This window comes from Anabrus simplex, chromosome 9 (genome assembly GCF_040414725.1).
Source record: "Anabrus simplex isolate iqAnaSimp1 chromosome 9, ASM4041472v1, whole genome shotgun sequence".
In the NCBI taxonomy this organism is placed as follows: domain Eukaryota; kingdom Metazoa; phylum Arthropoda; class Insecta; order Orthoptera; family Tettigoniidae; genus Anabrus; species Anabrus simplex.
In genome coordinates, this window is record NC_090273.1 from 133725211 (window position 1) to 133749269 (window position 24059).

Here is a 24059-nt window from a genome sequence, read left to right on the forward strand (position 1 = left end):
GTGGTTATTCTTACCCTTATGAGTTCTCAAGACATGTGAAGGTGCTGCTGTAATGAACATAGAAACCGAGGTGACCTGATGAGAGGGAAGACGATATCCATACATGAAACTTATACGTTCTGAGACATAATAAATCCCTAGTAAACGCTTTTGAAGGAAAAATACTGGTAAAGAAAGAAAGAAAGAAGGAAAGAAAGAAAGAAAGAAAGAAAGAAAGAAAGAGGAAGACATACAACGATGTGAGAAACTGATGGGATGTAAAGACTACAAGGAAGTGAAATGAATAGCAGGATTGAGAGGAGATGGTTGTAGCGATAAGTGTATGATGATAAACTGTTAGGTTTTTCAATACACCGAAAATAATTTTGAATAAATATAGGTTTATATATATACTACATGAAAAAGAAAACATATGGTAACAGTGTTATACTTTAAAAGAGAAACAACATAATTTACATAGAATGTCACGTTTCTTCTTTGACAAATTCTATCAAATTACACTCCAAATATTTAGAAATGTATAAACATTATGTTTGGTTCTGTTTAAATGAAGTTCGGCGCACTGAAGAATATAACAGTTATAAAACTAATTGAGTTGCAACTGGGCTTCAGATATCATATGAATTAAAAACTCATTAAATGAAAATCCGCAACTTGTTTCCAGTCATTTCACAGGGTCAGGAATGGAACGAATGAAGCCCCAACATCTAACAACGAGGATAGGAATTGTGCCGGCTGCCGAAGCCAGTCGCACTCCCCTGGGGCAATAATTAATGACTGACGGATGAACTGAAATGTTAATGGAGAATGTTGATGGAATGAAAAACAACAGGGAAAACCGGAGTACCCGGAGAAAAACGAGTCCTGCCTCCGCTTCGTCCAGCACAAATCTCACTTGGAGTGACCGAGATCTGAACCACTGTATCCAGCGATGATAGGCCGGCGCGCTGCCGTCTGAGCCACTATAAAGTCATGAAATATAAATCCGAAATATACACGATATTGAAAAGGTTGAGACACGGAGTAAAATAGATAAGGATAGCAATGAAAATGGTTGAATAAATAAATTACAGCCCAAAACAGTTCTCACGCTTAGCACTTTCAACAATACACCTGCAGCCTCCAAATGCTTTCCATAGGATGGCGCGCTTATTCTTCAGCTGCCCTGTTAACAAATGAAAAATGACTTGAGTAGCATATTCATTAGTGAAGGCCAAAAAACCACAAGAAAGATGAATTTTCTCGAAAACCGTTAAGACTTAGGAAGGAAATGCGCATGACGTTTCTTGCAGAAAATTTAATTTCAAGGCCGCATGATGTACCGCCGATGTCATGGCTTCTAAACATCAAAGACTGAACTTGCATCAACAACACCGAATAACTCTTCAAGTTAGATTAAAAAACGGGTGCTTTCTCCAGAGTGATCGCCAACGTCTGGGGAGATCGGATATGGAATTTGAGGAGGATAGATGAGCAGAATTAGTCGTTCTTCAAGGGGAGGGTTCCGTTAAAATATCTTCGTTTTCAGTCCCACAGGCAGAAAATATACCGACACAAGACTGTCGTATTTGAGCACCTTCAAATACCACCGGATTGAGACGGGGTCGAACCCCAAAAACTTGAGCTCAGAAGGCCAGAGCTACTCAGCTAGGTTTTTGTTTTCTTAACGTGTTAAAGTGGTTTTGATGTTGTATCCTCAGTTTAGGAGCATAAACTGAGGATCTAAAGTAATAGATCTGAACCCAGAACTGAACATCACATGAGTTGAAGAGCCGACACTCATTCTCTTTTCTCCGCTAGTCGGCAAAATGATATCTAGAAATGTCCCTTCCTCCCCGATTGAAGATATGCACTCCCCCACAATCTGCGAGGTGTGTGTGTGTTTGTGTGTGGAGGGGGAGACTAATGGCCTGCTGTTTGTTTGCCCGACTTCAGTTACGCCCAATACGTTTCCGAGCTTCGAATGGACACTCGGGCTCTCACGACAACTGGAGACATCTCTTGCGAGAGATCATCAAGCGAGAATGACGTCAAAGAAACACTAGCGTAGCCAGGATCAGCCGATATTGGGGGTTTTGTTACAAAATTGCGATAGAACATAATGAAGGTACTTGTGTGTGTGCGTGAGTGTCATCATAAGGTCACTGATACAAATGAATATGTTTATATTCATATTGCAGAACACTACAATATCTTACATTAAATTACAGAACAAGAACAATATGATCAAGGTCAAAAGTTTACAATCTAAAACACAACTTTCGAGGCTTCTTAGAAAACAGATCCAACAGATCTGTTAGTTCTACAATTATGTCTCTGAATTTGTATTTAGTTTGTAGTTTATTCTCAGTTTTTGTTTAAATGAACCCAACGAAAATTGTTCTGATAGACTGTAGCCTGTATCCATATGTGGCCAGGAGGCATGACCAGTCCTAACCTAAGGGAAATAATGGATAGAAAAAGCATACGAGGTTTTCTTGTTAGGCCAACGATATGCATGTTAGTACACAATTGAATTAAAATCTAGAAGGTTCCACCTTTTCAATACAAAATACAATGTTGTTGGATGGTATTTACAACATTATTTTATTACAGAACATGTTTCGGTGTTTCATTTTGACACCATGATCAGCTGTATAGTAAGTGAATAAAACTTGGCGATATAAACAATGAAAAACAACATATTGCTAAACTTAATTCCTTAAAATCTAAATTATGCTGGTTTGAAAAAACTCTAATTTACAACAAGAAAACTCTTGTGATGTCGTTAATATAAAATCTCATCTGGGTGATGAATTGTCTTAACATTCCGTAATGGCGATAATTCTGTACACCCGTAATGTCGAATTCAAATACGATCTCAGAATTGAGGAGTTAAAGTTGAATACAGTCCTTTAATGTTAAAATGTTCATATCCTATATACAATGTTAGCCATTTGTAGATAAAAACTCGTTGTGTACAATAAAATTGTTAAACTGCGCCGTCCACTAAGCTTTGTTGATGTATAGAAACGTAGTTTTTGTGCTGTATGTGGGCCGATGACCTTCGATGTTAGGCCCCTTAAAACAACAAGCATCATCATCATCATCATGTGCTGTATGTAAAATGGTTGGAACTGTGATTTGATTTGCCCTGAAGTTGTTAGGCGGGCATAGCTTCTCAGTTCAATGCAACCCTCTACGGCTGTGTACTTCGCGTGACGACTGCAGCACTACGAGTGTGGAGTTCCTTACGTTTAATGTATGTTAGTACTCAAGCACTTCAACAATCTGACTCAAATGTGCCTATTAATACCACCTTCATCTCAAACACATCCAGATTAGAAGCAATGTCTCGTCGCTTTCTATTGATGTGAATTTTCAAAGAGTTCGGGTAAGGGTTGTAGAAGGTTACATTATTTCACCGTTTTCCAAGCGAGTACTGAACCTCTTGATTTTTCAGCACTCTCGACTATTCAAAGCTCAGATGAAATGAAATGAAATGGCGTATGGCTTTTAGTGCCGGGAGTGTCCGAGGACACGTTCGGCTCGCCAGGTGAAGGTCTTTTGATTTGACTCCCGTAGGCGACCTACGCGTCGTGGTGAGGATGAAATGATGACGAAGACGACACATACACTCAGCCCCCGTGCCAGCGAAATTAACTAATGATAGTTAAAATTCCCGACCCTCCCGGGAATCGAACCCGGGACACCTGTGACCAAAGGCCAGCACGCTAACCATTTAGCCATGGAGCCGGACAGCTCAGATGATTATAAAGATATACAGATTAACCAACGTAAATGCACAAAAATTATTAAAATTATAACGCAGACGAAGAGAAATAACTTAAAAACAACTCACTTTTCCCTTTGCAAATAGCAAGTGATCATAAATAGTGGTCATGGCCATCCATTAGCAACTGTTAATTTGAGGTGGCAACCAGCCATAAGATATAGCCTGCACGATTGCTAGATAACATTGTCTGATGAATCATCCGTACTTTACATCACAGCCTGCACAGTTCCTAGGTAATAACATTGTCTGGCCATCCATCCATACCTTACATCAAAGCCTGCACGATTGCAAGATAACATTGTCTGACCATCCATCTATACTTTACATTACTGCCTGCACAGTTGCTAGGTAACATTGTCTAGCCATCCATCCATACCTTATATCACGGCCTGCAAAGACCTCACCGAGCTCGATAGCTGCAGTCGCTTAAGTGCGGCCAGTATCCAGTATTCGGGAGATAGTAGGTTCGAACCCCACTGCCGGCAGCCCTGAAGATGGTTTTCCGTGGTTTCCCATTTTCACACCAGGAAAATGCTGGGGCTGTACCTTAATTAAGGCCACGGCCGCTTCCTTCCCACTCCCAGGCCTTCCCTGTCCCATCGTCGCCATAAGACCTATCTGTGTCGGTGCGACGTAAAACAACTAGCAAAAAAAAAAAGCAAAGACCTCAAAGTAAAAAGTGACGAAAAAATCACGTAATACATAGGCGTTTCTGTAATTAGGCGGCCATGATCAAGATTTATGCATGTTATCAATGTGTATGATGGTGCACCGGTTAAAAGATGGCATGTCATCAAAATTCGGAGTGGGGTCATTATTACTCCTGTTATTTCTTGGTAGTACAAGAAGAGCTCAATGACCGTCACAGGAGATTACTTCCTTTCAAAGCCCTATTGTTTGAAGTAGTATGAACATTTGTGCAGGTTCCAAGTATCATCTTTTCGGCCACAGCTGCCCACAGTTTCCGAATATACTCGCGTTTAGAGTATTAATGGAATTAAATATTTCCTGCCGCAAATTTGTGTGCGATTGAGAGCACGTTATGCGTAGATATCACCGCTGGCTACCTCCACTATAGCGAGCTAGTGAGGAGTGATTAGTATTAGCTAGCGGTGACAGATATATTTTACAGGCAATGCTACCTCCACAGAGGCCACAAAGACCTATGGAGGAGTGGGAAAAAGACTCACCTATCCGAAACCTCATCATTAAGCAGGGCAGAGTGATTAGCTCATGAACTTGTCAAGAAGTTAAGATCTTCAATTGCTATAGATGCTTTTAACAGACACCAGGAAGTTAGAATTTGGTCTCGGATGAGTGGTAGAAGTCCACCGGGAAAACCTGTCACATTTCAGGGCTCTCAGCAGGGATCGAACACGCTATCTCCCGGCAGACACTCGCTCAGTCATTGAAACAGAAAATATTATGACTATACTGCCATATATTTCTTCTTCTTCGTGGCCTTTCTCCCTTAACTGGGGTCGGTACTCTGTATATATTTTGCCCTGTTTTACGGTCGGATGCCCCCTTGACGCCATCTCTATGTGCAGGGATGTATTCACTTTTGACTGATTCTCTGCTGTTTGGTAGTGTGGTGGGTTGTATGTAAGACGAACACAAATATTCATCCCCCCAGCTAGGGGAATTAAAAATACACAGTTAATGTCCCCCAGACCCGACCGGGAATCGAACTCCCAGACCTCTGAATCGAAGGCCACTACGCTGAACCAATCAGTCAACGAACGTGCCAACACTGTATATTCAGCCTCTCAACGCTGGGTTCCGTGGTTCAAATCCTGGTCACTCCATGTGAGATTTGTGCTGGACAAAGGGGAGGCGAGGCAGGTTTCTCTCCTGGTCCTCCGTTTTTCTTCGTCATCTTTCATTAAAACAACACTCTCCAATATAATTTGATTTGATCTGTCAGTTATTAATCATTGCCACAAGGAAGTGTGACACGCTTCGGCAGCCGGCACACTTCCTATCCTCGCCACTTTATTCACTGCATTCCAGATCCGGTCACATGACTGGAAATAGCTGTGGATTTTCATCTTCATTTCATGTAAGTCCAAGCCCGTAATTAAACGTCACATTAGTTTTGATTATACTTAAGTTATGATTATTTGTAACTTCTTGGTGTATCAAAAGGATTGGTGATGTAATTGGGATTTAAAATCATGTAACATGCAACAAATAAAATGAAATTTAACAAACAATTATACTCGTACATCAACTCCCGGAGCTGGGATCGAATCCATAAGCTTGAAATCATGAGTCAGACCACCGATCCACCAAGGCAGCCTTGTTGATATCAAAAGGGAGTGTGAACTTCCCACCCTTAAAACAAACCACCACTATCTCACCATCACAGAACGTACCGTTCTTAGTGCTATGACGAGAGAAGATGAGAAGCAAAAATCCTGGATCTCACTAAACAAGCAAATATCGCGAGGTTGAGTTTCACCTTCTCCCGACGCAGGCCCCTCGTGTTATACCGACGACTGTCCCCAACTCCGGACGTGGCGAATAATTGCCGCTAATGTCATCACCTTCCGGGTGATCAGGTTTCTGCGTCTTGGCGACCACCACACTGGGGCAGGGGGAACCAAAGTGTCTGCGCTAAGACGGAGCTGGTCACCGTGGGTTACAAACCCGCGCGCGCACAGCGGTCCTGAATATATCAACACTGAACATCAGATAACAGACAGCTGTCCTGAACTTCCTCCGTGACGTTTTAAATGCAGACAACTGCTCGAATTATCGTACTTCTCTGTCTTTTCAAATTACTTTGCCGGGCTGAGTAGTTCAGACGGTTGAGGTAGTGGCCTTCTTACCGCAACTTGGCAGGTTCGATCCTGGCTCAGTCTGGTGGTATTTGAAGGTGCTCAAATACGTCAGCCTCTTGTCGGTAGATTTACTGGCACGTTAAAAAACTCCCGCGGGACAAAATAACGGCACGTCGGCGTCTCCAAAAAACCTTAAAAGTAGATAGTGGGACGTGAAGCCATTATTATTATTATTATTATTATTATTATTATTATTATTATTATTATTATTATTATTATTATTATTATTATTTTGACTCGTTGGCTGAATGGCCAGCGTACTGCCCTTTTGTTCGGAGGGTCCCGGGTTCGATTCTCGGCCGGGTCGGGGATTTTAATCGCTTCTGATTAATTCTTCTGGCTGTTTGTGTCTGTCCCAACACTCTCCTCTTCATATTCACACAACATACCACACTAACAACCACCACAGAAACACGCAATAGGGATATCATCCCTCCATGTAGGGTTGGCGTCAAGAAAGGCATCCGACCGTAAAACAGGGCGAAATCCATATGTGCGACGTAGTTCGCACCCGCGACCCCACAGGTGTGGGAAAAGCGATAGTAGTAGTAGAAGAAGAAGATTATTATTCAACTTTCTTCGCTTTCCACTAAATCCGAAGATAAACTTCACACTCACCACGTCCGTAAGCAAGTGTCCAGCAAAACTTTCAATACTTAGAACTCGAATTCAATACATGATGTTGATACGCGGAAGTGGTAATAAATCTTTTGGGACACGTACGTGTCAGCTTGCATTGGAGGGGGGGGGGGGGGGTAGTGTGTTCGAACCCGACCGTCGGCAATCCTGAGGACGGTTTTTCGTACTTTCCGTACTTTCCCTTAATTAAGGTCATGGTCGCTTCCTTATCACTCCTGGCCCTTTCCTATCTCATCGTTGCCATAAGACCTATCTGTGACCCGAGCTGAGTGGCTCAGATGGTTGAGGCGCTGGCTTTCTGGCTCCAGCTTGTCAGATTCGACCCTGGCTCAGTCCGGTGGTATTTGAAGGTGCTCAAATTCGCCAGCCTCGTGTCGGTAGATTTACTGGCACATAAAAGAACTCCTACGGGACTAAATTCCGGCACCTCGGTGCCTCCGAAAACCGCAAAGGTAGTTTTTGGGATGTAGAAACAAATAACGTTATTATTAGATCTATCTGTGTTGGTGCGGCGTAATTCAAATTATAACTAACTAAATAAATAAACAAATAAATGAATGTATAAATAAATAAATAAAAAAATAAAAAATACATCTTCTTTTTAGACTGTTATGCCTTTCAGCATTCAGTCTGCAAGCCTCTGTGAATTTATTGAACGCCACCACAGTCCTCTATTTGTAACTAGATCTGTGACCTCGTCGAGTTCAATATCTCTTAAATTTAAATCATTAGGAACTGAGTCTAACCATTGTCATCTTGGTGTCCCTCTACTTCTCTTATAATATCGTCGCCATAAGACCTATCTGTGTCGGTGCGACGTAAAGCAACTAGCAAAAAGAAAAAAAAGAAAAAAACTTCTCTTATCCTCCATAACACAGTCCATCATTCTCCTGAATAATATATCCTACTCCATTCGCTTCACATGACTCCACAACCGACGCCGGTTTACGTATGCAGCATCATCCATAGAGTTCAATTCTAACTTATCCTTTACTCGTAAACTAAAAAATGTCTGCAGCTTGCAACAGGCCAACAGGAGGTCCGATAGACATACATAGACTACACATAAAACAGGCTAGGCAACAATATATGGGTGAATGTCCCTGTCATCTAGCACGACTATTTTTTTTCTACATTAAAATACTTCTTGTTATTCTTTTAAGGTAATGGGCGATTCATAAAGTTTACTCTTAATTACAATTTTGTACCCATCGTTCGGAATAATAATGTTATTGGCTTTACATCCCACTAACTACAGTTTTACGGTTTTCGGAGGCACCGAGGTGCCAGAATTTAGTCCCGCAGAAGTTCTTCTTCGTGCCAGTAAATCTACTGACACAAGGCTGACGTATTTGAGCACTTTCAAATACCACCGGACAGAGCCAGGATCGAAGCTGCCAAGTTGGGGCCAGGAGGCCAGCGCCTCAACCGTCTGAACCACTCAATACGGTCCCACTGTTCGGTTATTACCACTATTCTGTAATTTTTCCTATTGGTCTTTTCGATATCAGTAACAACGTTTTAAATAGTATCGATAACACAGAAATATTGAAGGAAAATATCGATAGAAAGTTATCGATATTTACTCATATCGGTACTATCGCATCCCTAATCTTGTAGCTTCGTACTACTGCAACATTCTGTGGATGGATTTATGAGAAACACAGGATAGTGTGAGGATCTCGTACAGTCTAGCAAAGTGCATGCCAAAGGCGGGACAGTAATAATTTGTCACTAAATCTGGTGACTATGTGAGAAAGTACGTTACGAGTCGAAAAAGCACTCTTAAAACTGTCGCGTAGCATACTCATTCCGCCGTTCTATTACTTCAGTCCTATATTGGACTGGAAGGATTGCATCTCCCTGGCAAACTTGGTGGCAAACTTAGTGATAGATACTGGTCTTGAAGGGAGCGAGGCAGATAAGGCGCATCATTAACTCCAGGCATTGTCCTGCTGATAATGGCGACCACAAGGTAGGTGAGGTGCTTAATGAAATGTCACGTGAGGGTTGCGGGTCGGGCGTGTCTTTAGCAAGCTTCTTAAGTGGCTCTACAATAAACAAGGGGTGAACAGAGAGAGAGAGAGAGAGAAATCAAGAAAGCTTAGCATAGTACAATGTAGGACGAAGAAGAATCGTAATTCCTAGCATCGTAGATGTCGTCATATTTTTTTTTTTTTTTTTGGCTCTCAGCGTCACTTGGCAAAATTAAATTAAAACAGCCATAGGAAACCTCCAGTAAAAGCCGCTTTGTGGCACAATCGGAAGATAGAAATTGGTAGCCACGTTATTATTATTTTATTACTATTATTATTTCCTATTCAAGCTATGTAACACACAATATATTTTGAAATATACTTGAAGGTTTCACTTCTTCTTCTTCGTCTTCTTCTTCTTCTACTTACGTTTTTTCCCGACTATTAACCACGTTGTTCGAATTCAGCTTCGTCTGTTTCTGGGCTTTAATCCTCGGCCACTACCCCTTCACCCTTTCACTTCTTCTGTCCACAGCGCTTCGGTACGGGATCTAACTTTTTCTTGAAAACTCTTGGTGGTCCTGATCCTCGACTCGTAGGCATCTCTGCTGCTGTTTTCCGTTCCTTGAATTCCCATTTCTTCCAGGACTTTCTTCACCTCCTGATGCCGGCACACCGTAGTTTTCCTGGTCTCAAAAATCTTATTAGCTGATTTGTCACCCTTCCCGGGTTCATTTTGTAGATATATCTGAAGAACATAACTCCTCATTCGGAGGGTATCTGAGATATTTTCACATTTTGAGGTATAATTCTTGGTTTCCTTTCTTTCCGTATGATCCTTCCTCTGTTCCTTGGGATACCAGTATCTTCCTCACAATATTAATCTCTAACAGTTCCAAATTCTTGTCCAATGTTGTTTTTATCACGTTTAAACATTCACCTGAATATAAAGCCTCCGTGCGGATGACTGTCTGGTAGTGCTGAGGTTTTCGTTGATCGAGATCTTCTTCTTGTTGTAAGTGCTCACAGTTAGTTTAAATGCCAAGTTCATCGTGTTGATTGTCGGTAACAATTCCTCTCTTTGTGACAGGTTGTTATCTAATGTTTTATTTATTATTTCTTCATTTAGCCTCCGTGGCTCAGAATGCAGCACACCGGCCTCTCACCACTGGTTTCCTTGGTTCAAATCCCGGTCACTCCATGTGAGATTTGTCCTGGACAAAGAGGAGGCAGGGCAGATTTTTCTCCGGGTACTCCGGTTTTCCATCATCTTTCATACCAGCAACACTCTCCAGTATCATTTTATTTCATTTGTCATTCATTAATCATTGCTCGAGGGGAGTGCGACAGGCTTCAGCAGTCGGCACGATTTTTATCCTCATTCATTTCATTCCTCGCCCAGGTCGAATGACTGGAAAGAGGCCGAGCATTTTCTCTTTCATGACTTTTAGTACCGGGGATATCCGAGGGAGTTGTTTGGCTCACATGGTGCAGGTCTTTCTATTTGACACCCATGGATGATCTGCGCTTCTTGGTGTGTGATTATGAAGATTGAATGTGTGAAATCCGATGTTAGCACATACCATTCTCCTGTCGAAGTGTGCTCAAGGCTTCAATGTTCCCATCCGACAGCCAAAACACACTCAGTAGCGGCGTACGAAAACTGCGGAGAGTTCTGGAATCGAATCCAGGCTTTAGGAATACAATCCAGTGATTAGAAAGTGTATACCGCCATCTCTCCTATCCTGCCGGCCAACATTCGGATGGTGACATTTTTTCCACCATCGGGAATCAAACCAGATTGACCGACACGTAAAATAACTCCTGCAGGACAAAATTCCGGCACTTCGGTGTCTACGAAAACCGTAAAAGTAGTTAGTGTGACGTAAAGCCAATAATATTGCTATCATTTTATTGTTATTGAAAACCATTAAAAATAATCCCTCTCATTTTTTGACTATATATTTTATTTACTCGTGCCAGAAGCGATGCATTAAAATGTATTAAAAAACAAAGCAAGGTAATAGGAACAATGTTTAACTGAAGAAAAAATTATCTTGAAAGTAGTTACAACATGTACTGTAAGCGAACTGTTAATTTTGAGCCCATATTTACAAACAATGAAATTCCGGTGTTGATGGGGTGAGAGTAAATCACGGACATCACTGTATTGCGGTATTCAGGGGCTGTAGTAAGGATGCGAAGTCACTGGTATGACGCCAATTATTAGAATATGGTTTCAGTGTGTGGAACTTCCACCAGGATTAGGTTACTTGATAAACGAATTATTATTATTATTATTATTATTATTATTATTATTATTATTATTATTATTATTATTATTATTTTATTAATATTATTATTATTATTTGTAGGAACCCGTCGTCTTCGTCTAGGTTTTGCTCTCGAACGATACGTGAAGAACTCGCCGACGATAATGATAAATTATAAAGTGCATCACAAGAATCAAAACATTGCAAAGAATAGGTCTTGAAATGTAATTATCATAAATTATAGTTATCACAAGAATCCGAAGCAGAAGGTGAAGAAATTGTACAAGAGAATACGAAGCTAAGATGACGGCATTGACATTTGCAAAGGTCGCCAGTAGCTCTATAGCAACCCTACTTAAAGGCTTTGAGACATTGTTTCTCCTTACATCCCCGTATTGTTCTTCCTCCCCTCTGCCACGAACTGGGTTAGCTAGTCATCCCCTTGAGAGCAGTGAAAGCGAACCCCTTAACCTTCAAAACATAATACAATCACAGAAGAAGAAGAAGAAGGTTATCATGTAATTTAATACTGCCACAGTACTCATCCGATTATACAGCTTTGTCTATAACTCTGCCCAATGACTTCAGAACTCATACAAGATTCACCACCGTCCAGAATTAGCCCTTCCTTGTTCCTATTGTCAGTCCCATTGTACAGTTCTATCTGAGTGTCATTTTCTTTGTGGAGGCAAGACGGAATTTGATCCAAGAATTGTGGCCAGAGAAACCATGATTCGTAGAGGTTACATTCCTAATATTCTGATAATTAATTTATTTTGATGCGTACAGGAAGAATGAAAACAAAATGTTCCAAGATAAGTGTTAGCTGACCAAAACAGATCGGAGAACATGAGTTTGTGCATAGAAATACCAGAGGTAAGGCACTAAGTTATGTTTTGTAGAAATCCGTTGAAGAAGGATCATAGGAACTACTTTTGATTCGAATTTGGTGAAGAGGAAGCAAGAAAGAGAAATACTCACTAGTTCGTGATAATGGAAACAATTTTTGCGGATTCCCGAATAACACCTGAAATAATCAAATTCTGATAGCGCCTTGGATCAATGTCAGTTACCTCCTATGTCAAGATATCGTTGAAAATTTGCCATAACACACCAGTTACTCAACAATTAACAATCAGTAACGCAATGTCACTTGTATAAAATAAATTACCTCTTGTACCCGTGCTTCGCTACAGAATTCTGGATGAAGTCGTGTGCACGTTGTGAATTACATTTTACGGAATTGCATAATAACATAGGTACATAAACAAAATAAGGCGCCTTCCCCTAAACTACCATTTCATCCAATGTGAATAAAGTTATTTATACCCTATATTGTAGTGCCTTATTCCCCGAATTCGCAAACCGATTTTCATTAAATTCTCTACAGCCATTTTTGCTTGATGAGCGTACATACATACATACATACATGCAGACAGACAGACAGACAGACAGACAGACAGACAGACAGACAGACAGACAGACAGACAGACAGACAGACAGACAGACAGACAGACAGACAGACAGACAGAACGTAAAATTTTAAAAATTCATTTCATTACTGTCGACGCTACAAATACAGAACAACCATTCCTTTTTATTCTGAGTAATGTACAGATAAAACTCTTATTTTATGTATATAGATGTTGTTGCAAATGGACGTCAGCTTCCTTGAGGGGAGTGGTAACCAATTTTTCAAATATTTTCAACATTTACATGAGTAAATTTACTAACATTGGAAGGGATTTTTAGGAGAAATATTTCGAATGAAAAATTAGATATCAACTCCATAATCACTTGGTAACAACGAACAGGAGGACCGGTTGGCGCATGTTCAAGCTGGCCATGTTTGAAGGCAAGGCGGATGAGAGACAGCTTTGTGATGATGATGGTGATGTTTGTTGTTTAAAGGAGCTAAGAGCTTGGTCGTCGACCTCTAGCGAAACAAGGTGTAACGCAATCAATTAAAACTTCAAAATATATCCAGTGAGTAGAATCGAAGACGAATCATGATGAAAAATGACCATGAATTAAGAACAAACAGTGGATCCACTTTGCAATACCTTATGTACTCAGATGAAAATTATTGTCAAACGGGGTTCAAAATCCAGGTCACCGGCGCATCATAATGGTACTAATTACTGGTAAAGTAGACCCATTGTGTTCCTTATATAGTGATACTAATCAGAGGTAACGTAGACCCATGGTGTTTCTCATATAGTGATACTAATCGGAGGTAACGTAGACCCATGGTGTTCCTCATATAGTGGTACTAATCACAGATAACGTCGACTCATGTTGTTCCTCACGTGATGGTACGGTACTAACCACAGGTCATATCATGGTTCCAAATGCATTATCCTTGGTGGCTCCTTTTAGTCGCCTCTTACGACAACTACGGAATACCGTGGGTGTGTTCATCGTCTTCGTCCTCCCACACCCCACCCCAGAGGGAGTAAACAGCTTTGTTGAGGTGACATCAACTACAAACAATTTCTGAACACACACGGGCTAAGCCATGGTAAATAAAATGGTAAATAAAAATGTTCTACTATGAACTATGACGGATATAATTCTTGTGTATGGAACATTAGGGAAATGTTGCAGCGCTTAACTTATTCTTTTAATACAGCACATAAAAACAAAATGAATTGTTTATAATCCGTATAAATGACTAAATTGAACTCTTGAAGTCTAACACAGTTTAAAGATTGATGTCACGATGAAAGAATCGGCCAAAAATTGTTGAACCTAAATACATAAAAATTATTCAACAAGTTATAAATTACAGTAGGTGAACAATGAATATGGAACTTAATAACATATTATATAACGCCTGTAACTTTATCTTTAGCGCCGACAATGGTATTCCGAATGTCAACCTGCAGTTTCACACTGCGTACTGTTTAGCGAAATCCTCCGGTCATTATAATGAATATGCTGGGTACTGAATAGAAATACCAAGTTCATTGTTCACCGACTGTAAAAGTGTTTGTGAATCAAGTGTTGAACTTACCCCTGATCTTCTGCTCGTCCACCAACTGCCGCTCAAGGCTTTCCTTGACCTCCCGCTCCCGAAGAACGTCCATCTTGAGCTCGGCTGTAACAAGTAAGGGATACAATGATAGTTAAACAGAAACAATAAAGTCGTGCGATTAGAGGAATCAACCATAAGAAGAACTGGAATTTTACAAGACCAAATATGACAAAAGTTAATATGTTTCTATGAATTTGAGAAAGATCGGATAAATTTCGGTATCCCAGAAAAGAAAAAAAAATAGCTCTGGTACTTTTTCTCTTCCACAAGAAAAAGCAGAGAATCCTGGATAGGTTTTGGGGCCTAGAAGACGAGAGATGGAGTTCCCCTTTTAGTAGCCTCTTACGACACGCACCGGATACATAGAGAGAGCTGGGCGTGCAGTTATGAGCGCACAGCAATGAGCTTGCATCCGGGAGATGGTGGGTTCGAATTCCACTGTCGGCAGCCCTTCAGATGGTATTCCTTGGTTTCCTCTTTTTACACAAGGGAAATGCTGGTGCTGTACCTTAATTAAGGCCACGGATGCTTCCTTTCCACTCCTAGCCCTTTCCTATCCCATCGTCGCCATAAGACCTATCTGTGTCGGTGTGACGTAAAGCAAATTCCATATATAACCAAAGAAAAGATACTGCATCCTTTGACTCCACCGACATATATCATAAAAGGAGTTTTCCGATAAATCTATAGGAAAATGAGTGTATTCATGCACAAAACGGTAAGGCTCATGAACTGTGAGGAAATTAAAGATATTCTAGACGCCGTAAATATAATACTAATACTATTATGATTATGATTATTATTATTATTATTATTATTATTATTATTATTATTATTATTATTATTATTATTATTTACCCCTGTGGTGAAGAGGTAGCGTGCATGTGTTTTATTCGAAGGCCCTGGGTTCGTTTCCCGGCCAGGTCAAGGATTTTAATTCTGGGCTGAGAAGTAGAAGGGGGTTCACTTGACACGAGAAGGCACACAGTGAGAAGATAGACGAACTCTGGTTGCCATGGTTAGAAATGCCTCGGATAAATGATGTCCCTAATTCCCCAAAACATGTTCATGTTAATAATAACAGGGATGAGTGTGGATGCAAGGTATTTGGGTGTAAAATAGGTTCCAGTGCCGAGAAGTCGAAAGAGGGCCTCTGCCAGAAATAAAGCACAAATCAAAGGGCTTAAGAGGTACTGCCATGATGCCATAGCCATTAGATGATCAAGATCTAGATATTAAAATGGAACTGGAATCGCAGCCTGTAGAGGATCAACTCAAATATAAAAAGGTTTCAAAACAAATATAACATTAGGCTCATACTCCAGTCGGTGTCTTACTAGAGACATTTATGCATCTCCTTTACATCCTTACTACAACACTTAAATACCTTCATAACGACGTTCAGAAATCTGTAACCGTTATTTACAATCCCGTTCATGTTATCATTCCAATGGAGATCTTTTCTTATATTAACACCCAGGTACTTACAGTGATCTCAATAAGGAATTTCCACCTCATTAACGCATTAATTAAATATGACAGGACTTTTCCTTTTAGTGAAACTCGTCACCTGACTTTTGACCCCGTTTATCATCATCCCATTGCCTGCTGTCCATCTCACAACATTATCGATGCCTTTCTTGCAGTTGCTTACAACCCTGCAACTTATTTATTACTCTATACCGTATAACGTCATTCGCAAAAAGCCTCATCACTGATTGCAGTTCTTTACCCATATCATTTACATATACAAGGAAATGTAAAGGGCCAATGATACAGCCTTGAGGAACTCCACTCTTCATGATTACAGATCAGATAATGCTTCACCTTCTCTATTTTCTAGATATGTAGGCACTCTTTTGTCTAGTCCTGCGGTGTTGGTAAGTGTCGAAGAGCAGAGTTCAGTATGAAAATCTCGTACGCCCTGCCACGTGTGTATACAGAGACATGTTACCAATTGCCCTGGTACAAGGTAGAGGATTCGCCATAAACTCTGTGTGTGCCTGCGTACAGATAACGACCTTCATTATGGTGGAGGTTGCTTATAAGACGACCAGACCCTGAGCAGACACCTTCATTACCCGCGGATAATAGTCTCACATAAACTTGGGTCTTAACGGCGAGCTAAGTAACTCGGCCAAGCTGTAAGATCTCTGCCATATACGCAGGTAACTGGAGATCTTCAGGACAGGACACGTGTAGTCATTGTTTAATATTTAATTTATGGGTAGCCATTATGATAGCATATACCATACACCTCCGTAGTATTATACAAACATTTAGCTATTAAAATGATAATTGATATTCACATCTAGACTGATCCACTAACAATTGAAATTATTAGGGATTGTATAAATACTGGTTGATACGATACAAGTGTACTCGTAACAAAGATTGGAACAAGTACACTTTGATAAGAGCACTTGAACCACGATAGATTCCACGGCTTGGACAGGTCAATACGATGGAGGACTACTCCTACCATACACGTAATATTAAAAGAAGCGTTTTGATAGATAGGGATGGAGGGAGGAGCATTACATGGTGTTGCCACATTCCTGCATTTTTCTCTTTCCCTTCGCTTCCGCTTCACTTGTTCGTTCGTTCAGATCGCTCTCTTCTATTGTACGTAACTCAGAATTGAGAGGTTTGGCAACTCCAAGCAAAAACAGCCGGCCAGCAGGCTTATCTCTATGGCAACCGCAAAGGATCCGCCCTCGTTTCCATGGCAACCATAATCCCTACTACCTTCTCCCCACCCAGGCAGCAGTAAACGGACAACTCTCAGAATGCGTCTTTCAGTATTACGACTATAGTACTGCAATGTATTCATTTCCCTGAAGGGCGAGTAGGGTCTTTGAGACGCTGACACCGTCTCTCAGGCTTGGAGATTAGTAGAGGAGAAGGTTTGAAGGTGTCGGAATGCATCTAATGACCATATGGAGGAGGATTTGGTTTTGGACAGTATGGAAGTGGTTGCGATTGTGTTTGTACATGAGCTTAAAAATTCATGAAGACACGTCGAGGAAAAAGACGAAAGAAACTGTGGACCCAGAAGTAATACTGCGGCATGAGCACCTTGGAGCTTCCTTCATTTTCCTGCTATCCTTCCTACAGCCAAGTTCCGCGCATCCTTCTTCTTGTAGTTCGCTAATCTCACACTCCATAACGGGTTCTATGCCTGTTATAACTCCATGTAATATTTTCCCTATTCGTCCACTTTATAGCAGTCTCTCGTTTTCTCAGCGTTGTCGTCATTTGACGCCATTTTTATCACACAGAAGTTCCACTTGGTTGGCCACCTTCTACTAAACTTTGAGGTAACCTCCCTATGTAAGTTGCTTTGATGAACTGTTGCTGCGATCTAAGTAGCATTCAAGTGTACTTGATCTCCAGGCTTAAAATATCTCTAAAATATGAAGGGAGATTTCAGAACCAACAAGTCAACCTCCTGATCTGTTTCTTCAGCCCAAAACTTGGGCAGAATTCCGAGAACACTACACCCTACCAGCAACCAAGTACCAGCGATATTGTTGAAGTCGTAGAAGGTTTTAAAATAGCTTACTATGTGCTCCCAGATCTCCTTCTTCTCTCCATCGACTGCCATGGGCTTATCTTTGTCAGATTCAAGCCGTTCGGTGGGATCTATAATAAATCACGATCTACTTTTCCTGGCGATCGCTATAGACATGAATATGTTTTATGGCTAAGGGGTCATCCGAAAATTTGTGCAACGTAACGCGACACCATGTGTAACGGAAGTGTAACCATAGGAACGGTGCGGGTAGTGATGTAAGGTATTGTTACCTAGCAACCGTGCAGGCTATGTCTTATGGCTGGTTACCATCTGTTTTTTTTTTGCTAGTTGTTTTACGTCGCACCGACACAGATACGTCTTACGGCGACGATGGGACAGGAAAGGGCTAGGAGTGGGAAGGAAGTGGCCGTGGCCTTAATTGAGGTACAGCCCCAGCATTTGCCTGGTGTGAAAATGGGAAACCACGGAAACCATTTTCAGGGCTGCCGACAGTGGGGTTCGAACCTACTATCTCCCGAATACTGGATGCTGGCCGCACTTAAGCGACTGCAGCTATCGAGCTCGGTGGTTACCATCTGTAATTAGCAGCCTTTGATGATAGCCATGACCGGGAAACATATATATGATCGTTTAATTTTCGCAAAGGGAAAAGTGGGTTGTTTTGTTTCTTGATGCTCAATATTGGTAGTTTAAGGCATTTTTTGACTTTTGGACTTTCGCCCAGAATTATCCCATTAAGCCGTTTACTTATTTGGGATACACGGAGTTTTACTATAATGAAACCATGGACATAATTATTCGACTTCCAGAAAAAGGGTTATTATAACAATCACTCCCTCGTTAAACACTATTTATTACTCATCACCTCACTGTGTGCAGAAATAATACCAAGTTTGGTTCGTGTTGTGTCCACACGCTTGTAAGTGTGATTGTCCCTTGAACCCTGGCCCACTAATGAATGTTCACACAGGTGTCCCTATACTCACCTTGACTTGCCGAGTAAATATCAACACTCCACGGCACAAGGGACTTTCCTATTTAACTGTCTAATGAACCATCGATCCTGCCTGCAGTCGCTAGAGAATGTAATCGATATGCTCGGGACACAGGTCCGGCAATCTAAGTTCTACAGTAGAAATCTATTTAACTCGCCTTCCTGTTGCGCACCTCCGAGGCGACAAGAAATAATTAATGACAGTGGATCATTCAAGTGACAGCTCTCTTCGTAGATCAGTGGTAGAGTGTTGGTCTCTGGATCCCAAGAACACGAGTTCGAACGCGACAAATGTAGTATTGAGATTTTTGAAGAGATGAAAAAATTCATTCGGCAGGACATATAAGAGATCTACGGTGACGCATTTAGTGTTTACCTGACAAAATCAATTAATATTAAAGGCGTGTGCCCTCCAAAGAGGCCTAGTGCAGGTCTTTCGAATAGATGCCGTATAGGCGACGTGCGTGCCTGTGTTGCCCTAAGTCATCTGAATTAACTTCTGAAAGTTAACATCTCCAACTCGGCCGAGAATCGAACCCGGGAACTTTTGGATACACTAAGCCGAGGAGCCGAACAAAAAATTAATTGAAATTCAGCCGTAGATCGTACAGCAGAGATACGATTTAAACTTCCGTCTGGTGTAGGAAAACGGAACGTCGAAACTCATGCACAAGAAGGCTAAAAGGTACTCTGCATTCGGAAGGTGGTGGGTTAGCCCACCGTTGGCTGTTCTCAGAATGATTTTCCGTCGTTTTCCATTCCCCTCACTAAGAGGAATGCCGGAGCAGTTCCTTTATACGCCACGGCTGCTCCCCTCTGATCGTCTCCGCTCCTCAAATCACCGCAAGATATCTCCTGGCCAGAAAGAGGGTGTAACACGCTTTAACGTGAGACCTTGCAAATTCTTCATTTTCCCCACCATTCATGTGCCCTTCGATACCTTCATCTATCTAAGTGTCACCGAAGCAAAACCAAAGTCATCTCCCTTGAAGGCCCTTGGAGGGGTGGAGGTAAAGGCTTCCATTATCCGTAACCTCGGCACCTGGTGTGGTAGGCCTGGCCGTCTTTGCTCCCAGAAATTAATCTCTTACTCATTTTTCGCATAGTCTGAGTGAAACTCCGGAAGTGAAAATCTTAATGTCTTAAATTGTTTACTTCCTGACGGGGAATCGAACTCACGTCCTTCCAGGTGAACCAGCTCGGCCAGGCAGCCCCTATATAAAGGTCAGACCTCTTTCATGTTCCCCTGTAATCACGTCCACCATCACATTCCTTTACATTCTTTAAGGTACAATTCACCTCAATTCTGCACTTCGGTAGTAGTTGTCCTTGTGATCATCTGATAGCGAATTCGAACCCAGCGAATGTCGGTAGCATTTGAGGGTATTCAATTGCAACTATTCTGTGAAATTCGATTGCAGTCGCTTAAAGAATCCCTGTGAATAAAAATTCCTGTTTGCATAGCAACTAAACTTACGTTAAACGAATAACATCATAATTAGTATAATTATTTAGATGAGAGAGAGACCGAGCTCGGAAGCTGCCGTCCCTTAAGTGCGGCCAGTATCCAGGATTCCGAAGATAGTGGGTTAGAACGCCGACCCCTGAGGATGTTTTTCCATGGTTTCCTATTTTCACACGAGGGAAATTCTGAGGATATACCTTAATAAATTAAGTCCACGGCCACTTCCTTCCTATTCCTAGGCCTTTCGTGTACCATCGACGCCGTAAGAACTATCTTGTAAAAAAAAAAGTAGATGTGACAGTTACTGTTTGTTACTTAATAGGCAGTGCAGCTCCATGGCTAAATGGTTAGCGTGCTGGCGTTTGGTCACAGGGGTCCCGGGTTCGATTCCCGGCAGGGTCGGGAATTTTAACCATCATTGGTTAATTTCGCTGGCACGGGGGCTGGGTGTATGTTTCGTCTTCAGAATCATTTCATCCTCATCACGACGCGCAGGTCGCCTACGGGAGTCGAATCAAAAGACCTGTAACTGGCGAGCCGAACCTGTCCTCGGATACTCCCCGCACTAAAAGCCATACGCCATTTATTTATATAGTTAATAGGCAGAGCAGAAATGTCACAACAAGAATCGTATATGCATGACATCAATGGTAACCTCAAATTTGTATGCTCAAAAGTGAGTTTCTGCTAATTAATATCGAGAAATTCAACACAAGTATTTTACTTGTTTATTATATGATATTCAGACTTAATATTCTCAGGGTTAGCCAAAAAATAATGGAAGGAAGTTTACCAGGTATTTCCCAGGAAGACCATGTGTGAAACAGGGAAATTTGAAATAGGACCGGAATTAACGACGGCAGAACAAAAATTTGAACTACAAATTGATGCAGTACCTGTCATATACAGTATCGAGAATGAATCCCTTAATTAGAGACAAGTGCACAGACATTGACATCGAGTCTGAGGTTTAACCAGATTCTCGACATCGGTAATTTTGTACTTTTTCTGGAATTCTGACAATCCGCTATTCTCTAGATGAGTTTTCGGCAATTTTGAAGCCAATTAGTGTCCGCATAACGCGAGACCTTTTGCGAAAAAATTACACTTTCTCAGTTCTTCGGGGCACAGGTTTTTCAAATGTTTACAAACTGTTTGATAATTCTGTATACTCGTAAAATGAATCGCATTACACCTCACAGGAAGTGATACTACACCAGAGTCCAGAGCCACACTAACTGTCAGCTTGGCTGCGAGGTGATTTTAGTACCTCAGACTCTTGTCCCTAGGTACACGAGTTCTTCGTTTATAAAATCAGATAATATTGAGAACTGCCGCAGTACATGTCATCTAGAAATTATTTCAAAACAAACAAATAAATAAAAAACAACATGTTTTTGTAAAACTCAGTGGCTCCATTCTGGAGATCGATCTTGAGACTTGGCTGGAGCAATACCTTGCTTCTCCTTTGGGAAGTGAGGCTCAGTGCATGAGACAGGCCTGGGGCAGTGTTAGTTTTAGATTTAAAGAAATGATTAACTTTGTTTTCACTTCTGAGTTAGATCTTAATTAGCATTTAAATCTAAGGCATTTCACCCCCATTGCAACCCCCACTCACACAGCCTAAGGGGGTCACAACATACAATACTATTGTTGTTATGCAAATCTCGACAATGGGGAGGAAGGTAGGTAGTGGTGGTGATGAGGGAGAAGACTGAGGGAGTTCGTCGTCTGCCAATACTCATATAAGATTGTTCATGATAAACTGAAAACGCGTCATATTCGGCCTTTCCAAAATAATGCACATTCGAGTAAAAAAGTAATTGGTTTTACATCCCAGTAACCAACGTTGCCTGTTCTTTTTTGAGATACCGATGTAATGTAAAACAAAATCTAAAGGTTTCCACATATTCAATACTATTTATTGTAACCTGAAGAAAATTACATATATTTCATGAAACTAGTTTTGGTCTTGCTAGAGACCATCATGATTCGAAATCAATAAAGTTAAGGCAAGACATGAAGTATAAATAAAATTCATGAAGTAAGCATGTGTAGTTGATATTATGTGCAAGACAAGTAAAGATTTGGATGTTTAACATTCATCACGATCATGCGTCTTGTGTAAGTTGTATAAGCACTTGAAGAATCTTCTTTAATTCAGTTCAGCTGAATTAAGTGTTTCATCTGGTCTTCTGTGACGTGTGTTCATCAATTTGGAAGAAAACTGAGAACTAATGAGTGTTAAACATTCAAATCTTTAATTTTCAATCAATCAATCAATCAATCAATCAATCAATCAATCAATCAATCAATCAATCAATCAATCAATCAATCAATCAATCAATCAATCAATCAATCAATCAATCAATCAATCAATCAATCAATCAAACAATCAATCAATCAATCAATCAACACTGACCTGCATTAAGGGCTATTGTCCAAGTGGCAGATTCCCTATCTATTCTTAAATGATGTCGAATAAGTTGGATATTTATCAAGCATCTTCCTTCGTAAATTATTCCAGTGCCTAAATGTTCTTCCTATAAACGAATAACTGACCCAATTTGTCCTCGTAAATTCCAACTTTATCTGTCCTACTTTTAAAAATTTCACTCAGGCTTATTCGTCAACTAATGTCATTCTAAGCAATATCTCCACTGACAGTCCAGAACATTCAGTTGTCACTTTTCTTTTTCTATTACGTGCCCTTTATAGTCTCTCGAGTGTTTGCGACATGTATCGATCATTAGGATTATGATATTTATCTTCAATTCTTTTTTAGCCCCGTCAATTCTTGGATATTCTTAACCAATAATGTTCACCTCGTATCTTTTCTCTTGCATCCTTCAATTTTATCTCTAGGAATTAGTTGGTTGTCGCGTAGCTCTGGGCTTGGATTCGGGGGATGGTGGGTTCGAATCGCACCGTTGGCAGTTTTGAAGATGTTATTCCGTGCTGGTGCTGTACCTTAATCGACTCCACGATCCATTCCTTCCTAACTCCTCTCCCTTTCGTGTCCCATCCTTACCATCGTTACTGAAAAAACGTGTGACGTTGCGACGTAAGGCAAATTATAAAATTAATACATTTACTTTTTTTTTGCTAGGGGCTTTACGTCGCACCGACACAGATAGGTCTTATGGCGACGAGACAACATTTACTTGCGGTCACATTTCGTGATAGATCTCGTCATGACAAATCAAATGACACCTCACTCGCTTCTGTACGATATCTACACGTTAAACTACTCAAGTGACTTTCGATGACCAAAATCGTACCTTAATTTGGCGGCCATCTTGTGATGACGTCATGTGCTTTAGGTCAGCTACCATGGTAACGTCTTATGCACTCATCCTTGTACTTCAAAATAATATACAAACGTTCCCGCATATATAATACGTTCTGTGCTATAATGTTTTGAATTGTTCCATGAAAGGCGTTTCATCCATTTAAAGGATATTTCACGTCAAAACAAATCTACAAGGAAGTGTTATAGGGCTTATTATCATAAAT

At 40.9% G+C, this 24059-nt stretch overlaps 1 protein-coding gene across 1 annotated transcript in view; it reads right to left on the reverse strand.

The window, feature by feature from the left end:
• dac (dachshund) overlaps window positions 1–24059 on the reverse strand; it is a 1035159-nt gene that overhangs the window by 240469 nt on the left and 770631 nt on the right. The window contains exon 8 of the mRNA XM_068229282.1: window positions 14526–14609. Within this exon, the coding sequence (XP_068085383.1) occupies window positions 14526–14609 (84 nt within the window). The remainder of the gene's footprint in view (window positions 1–14525; window positions 14610–24059) is intronic.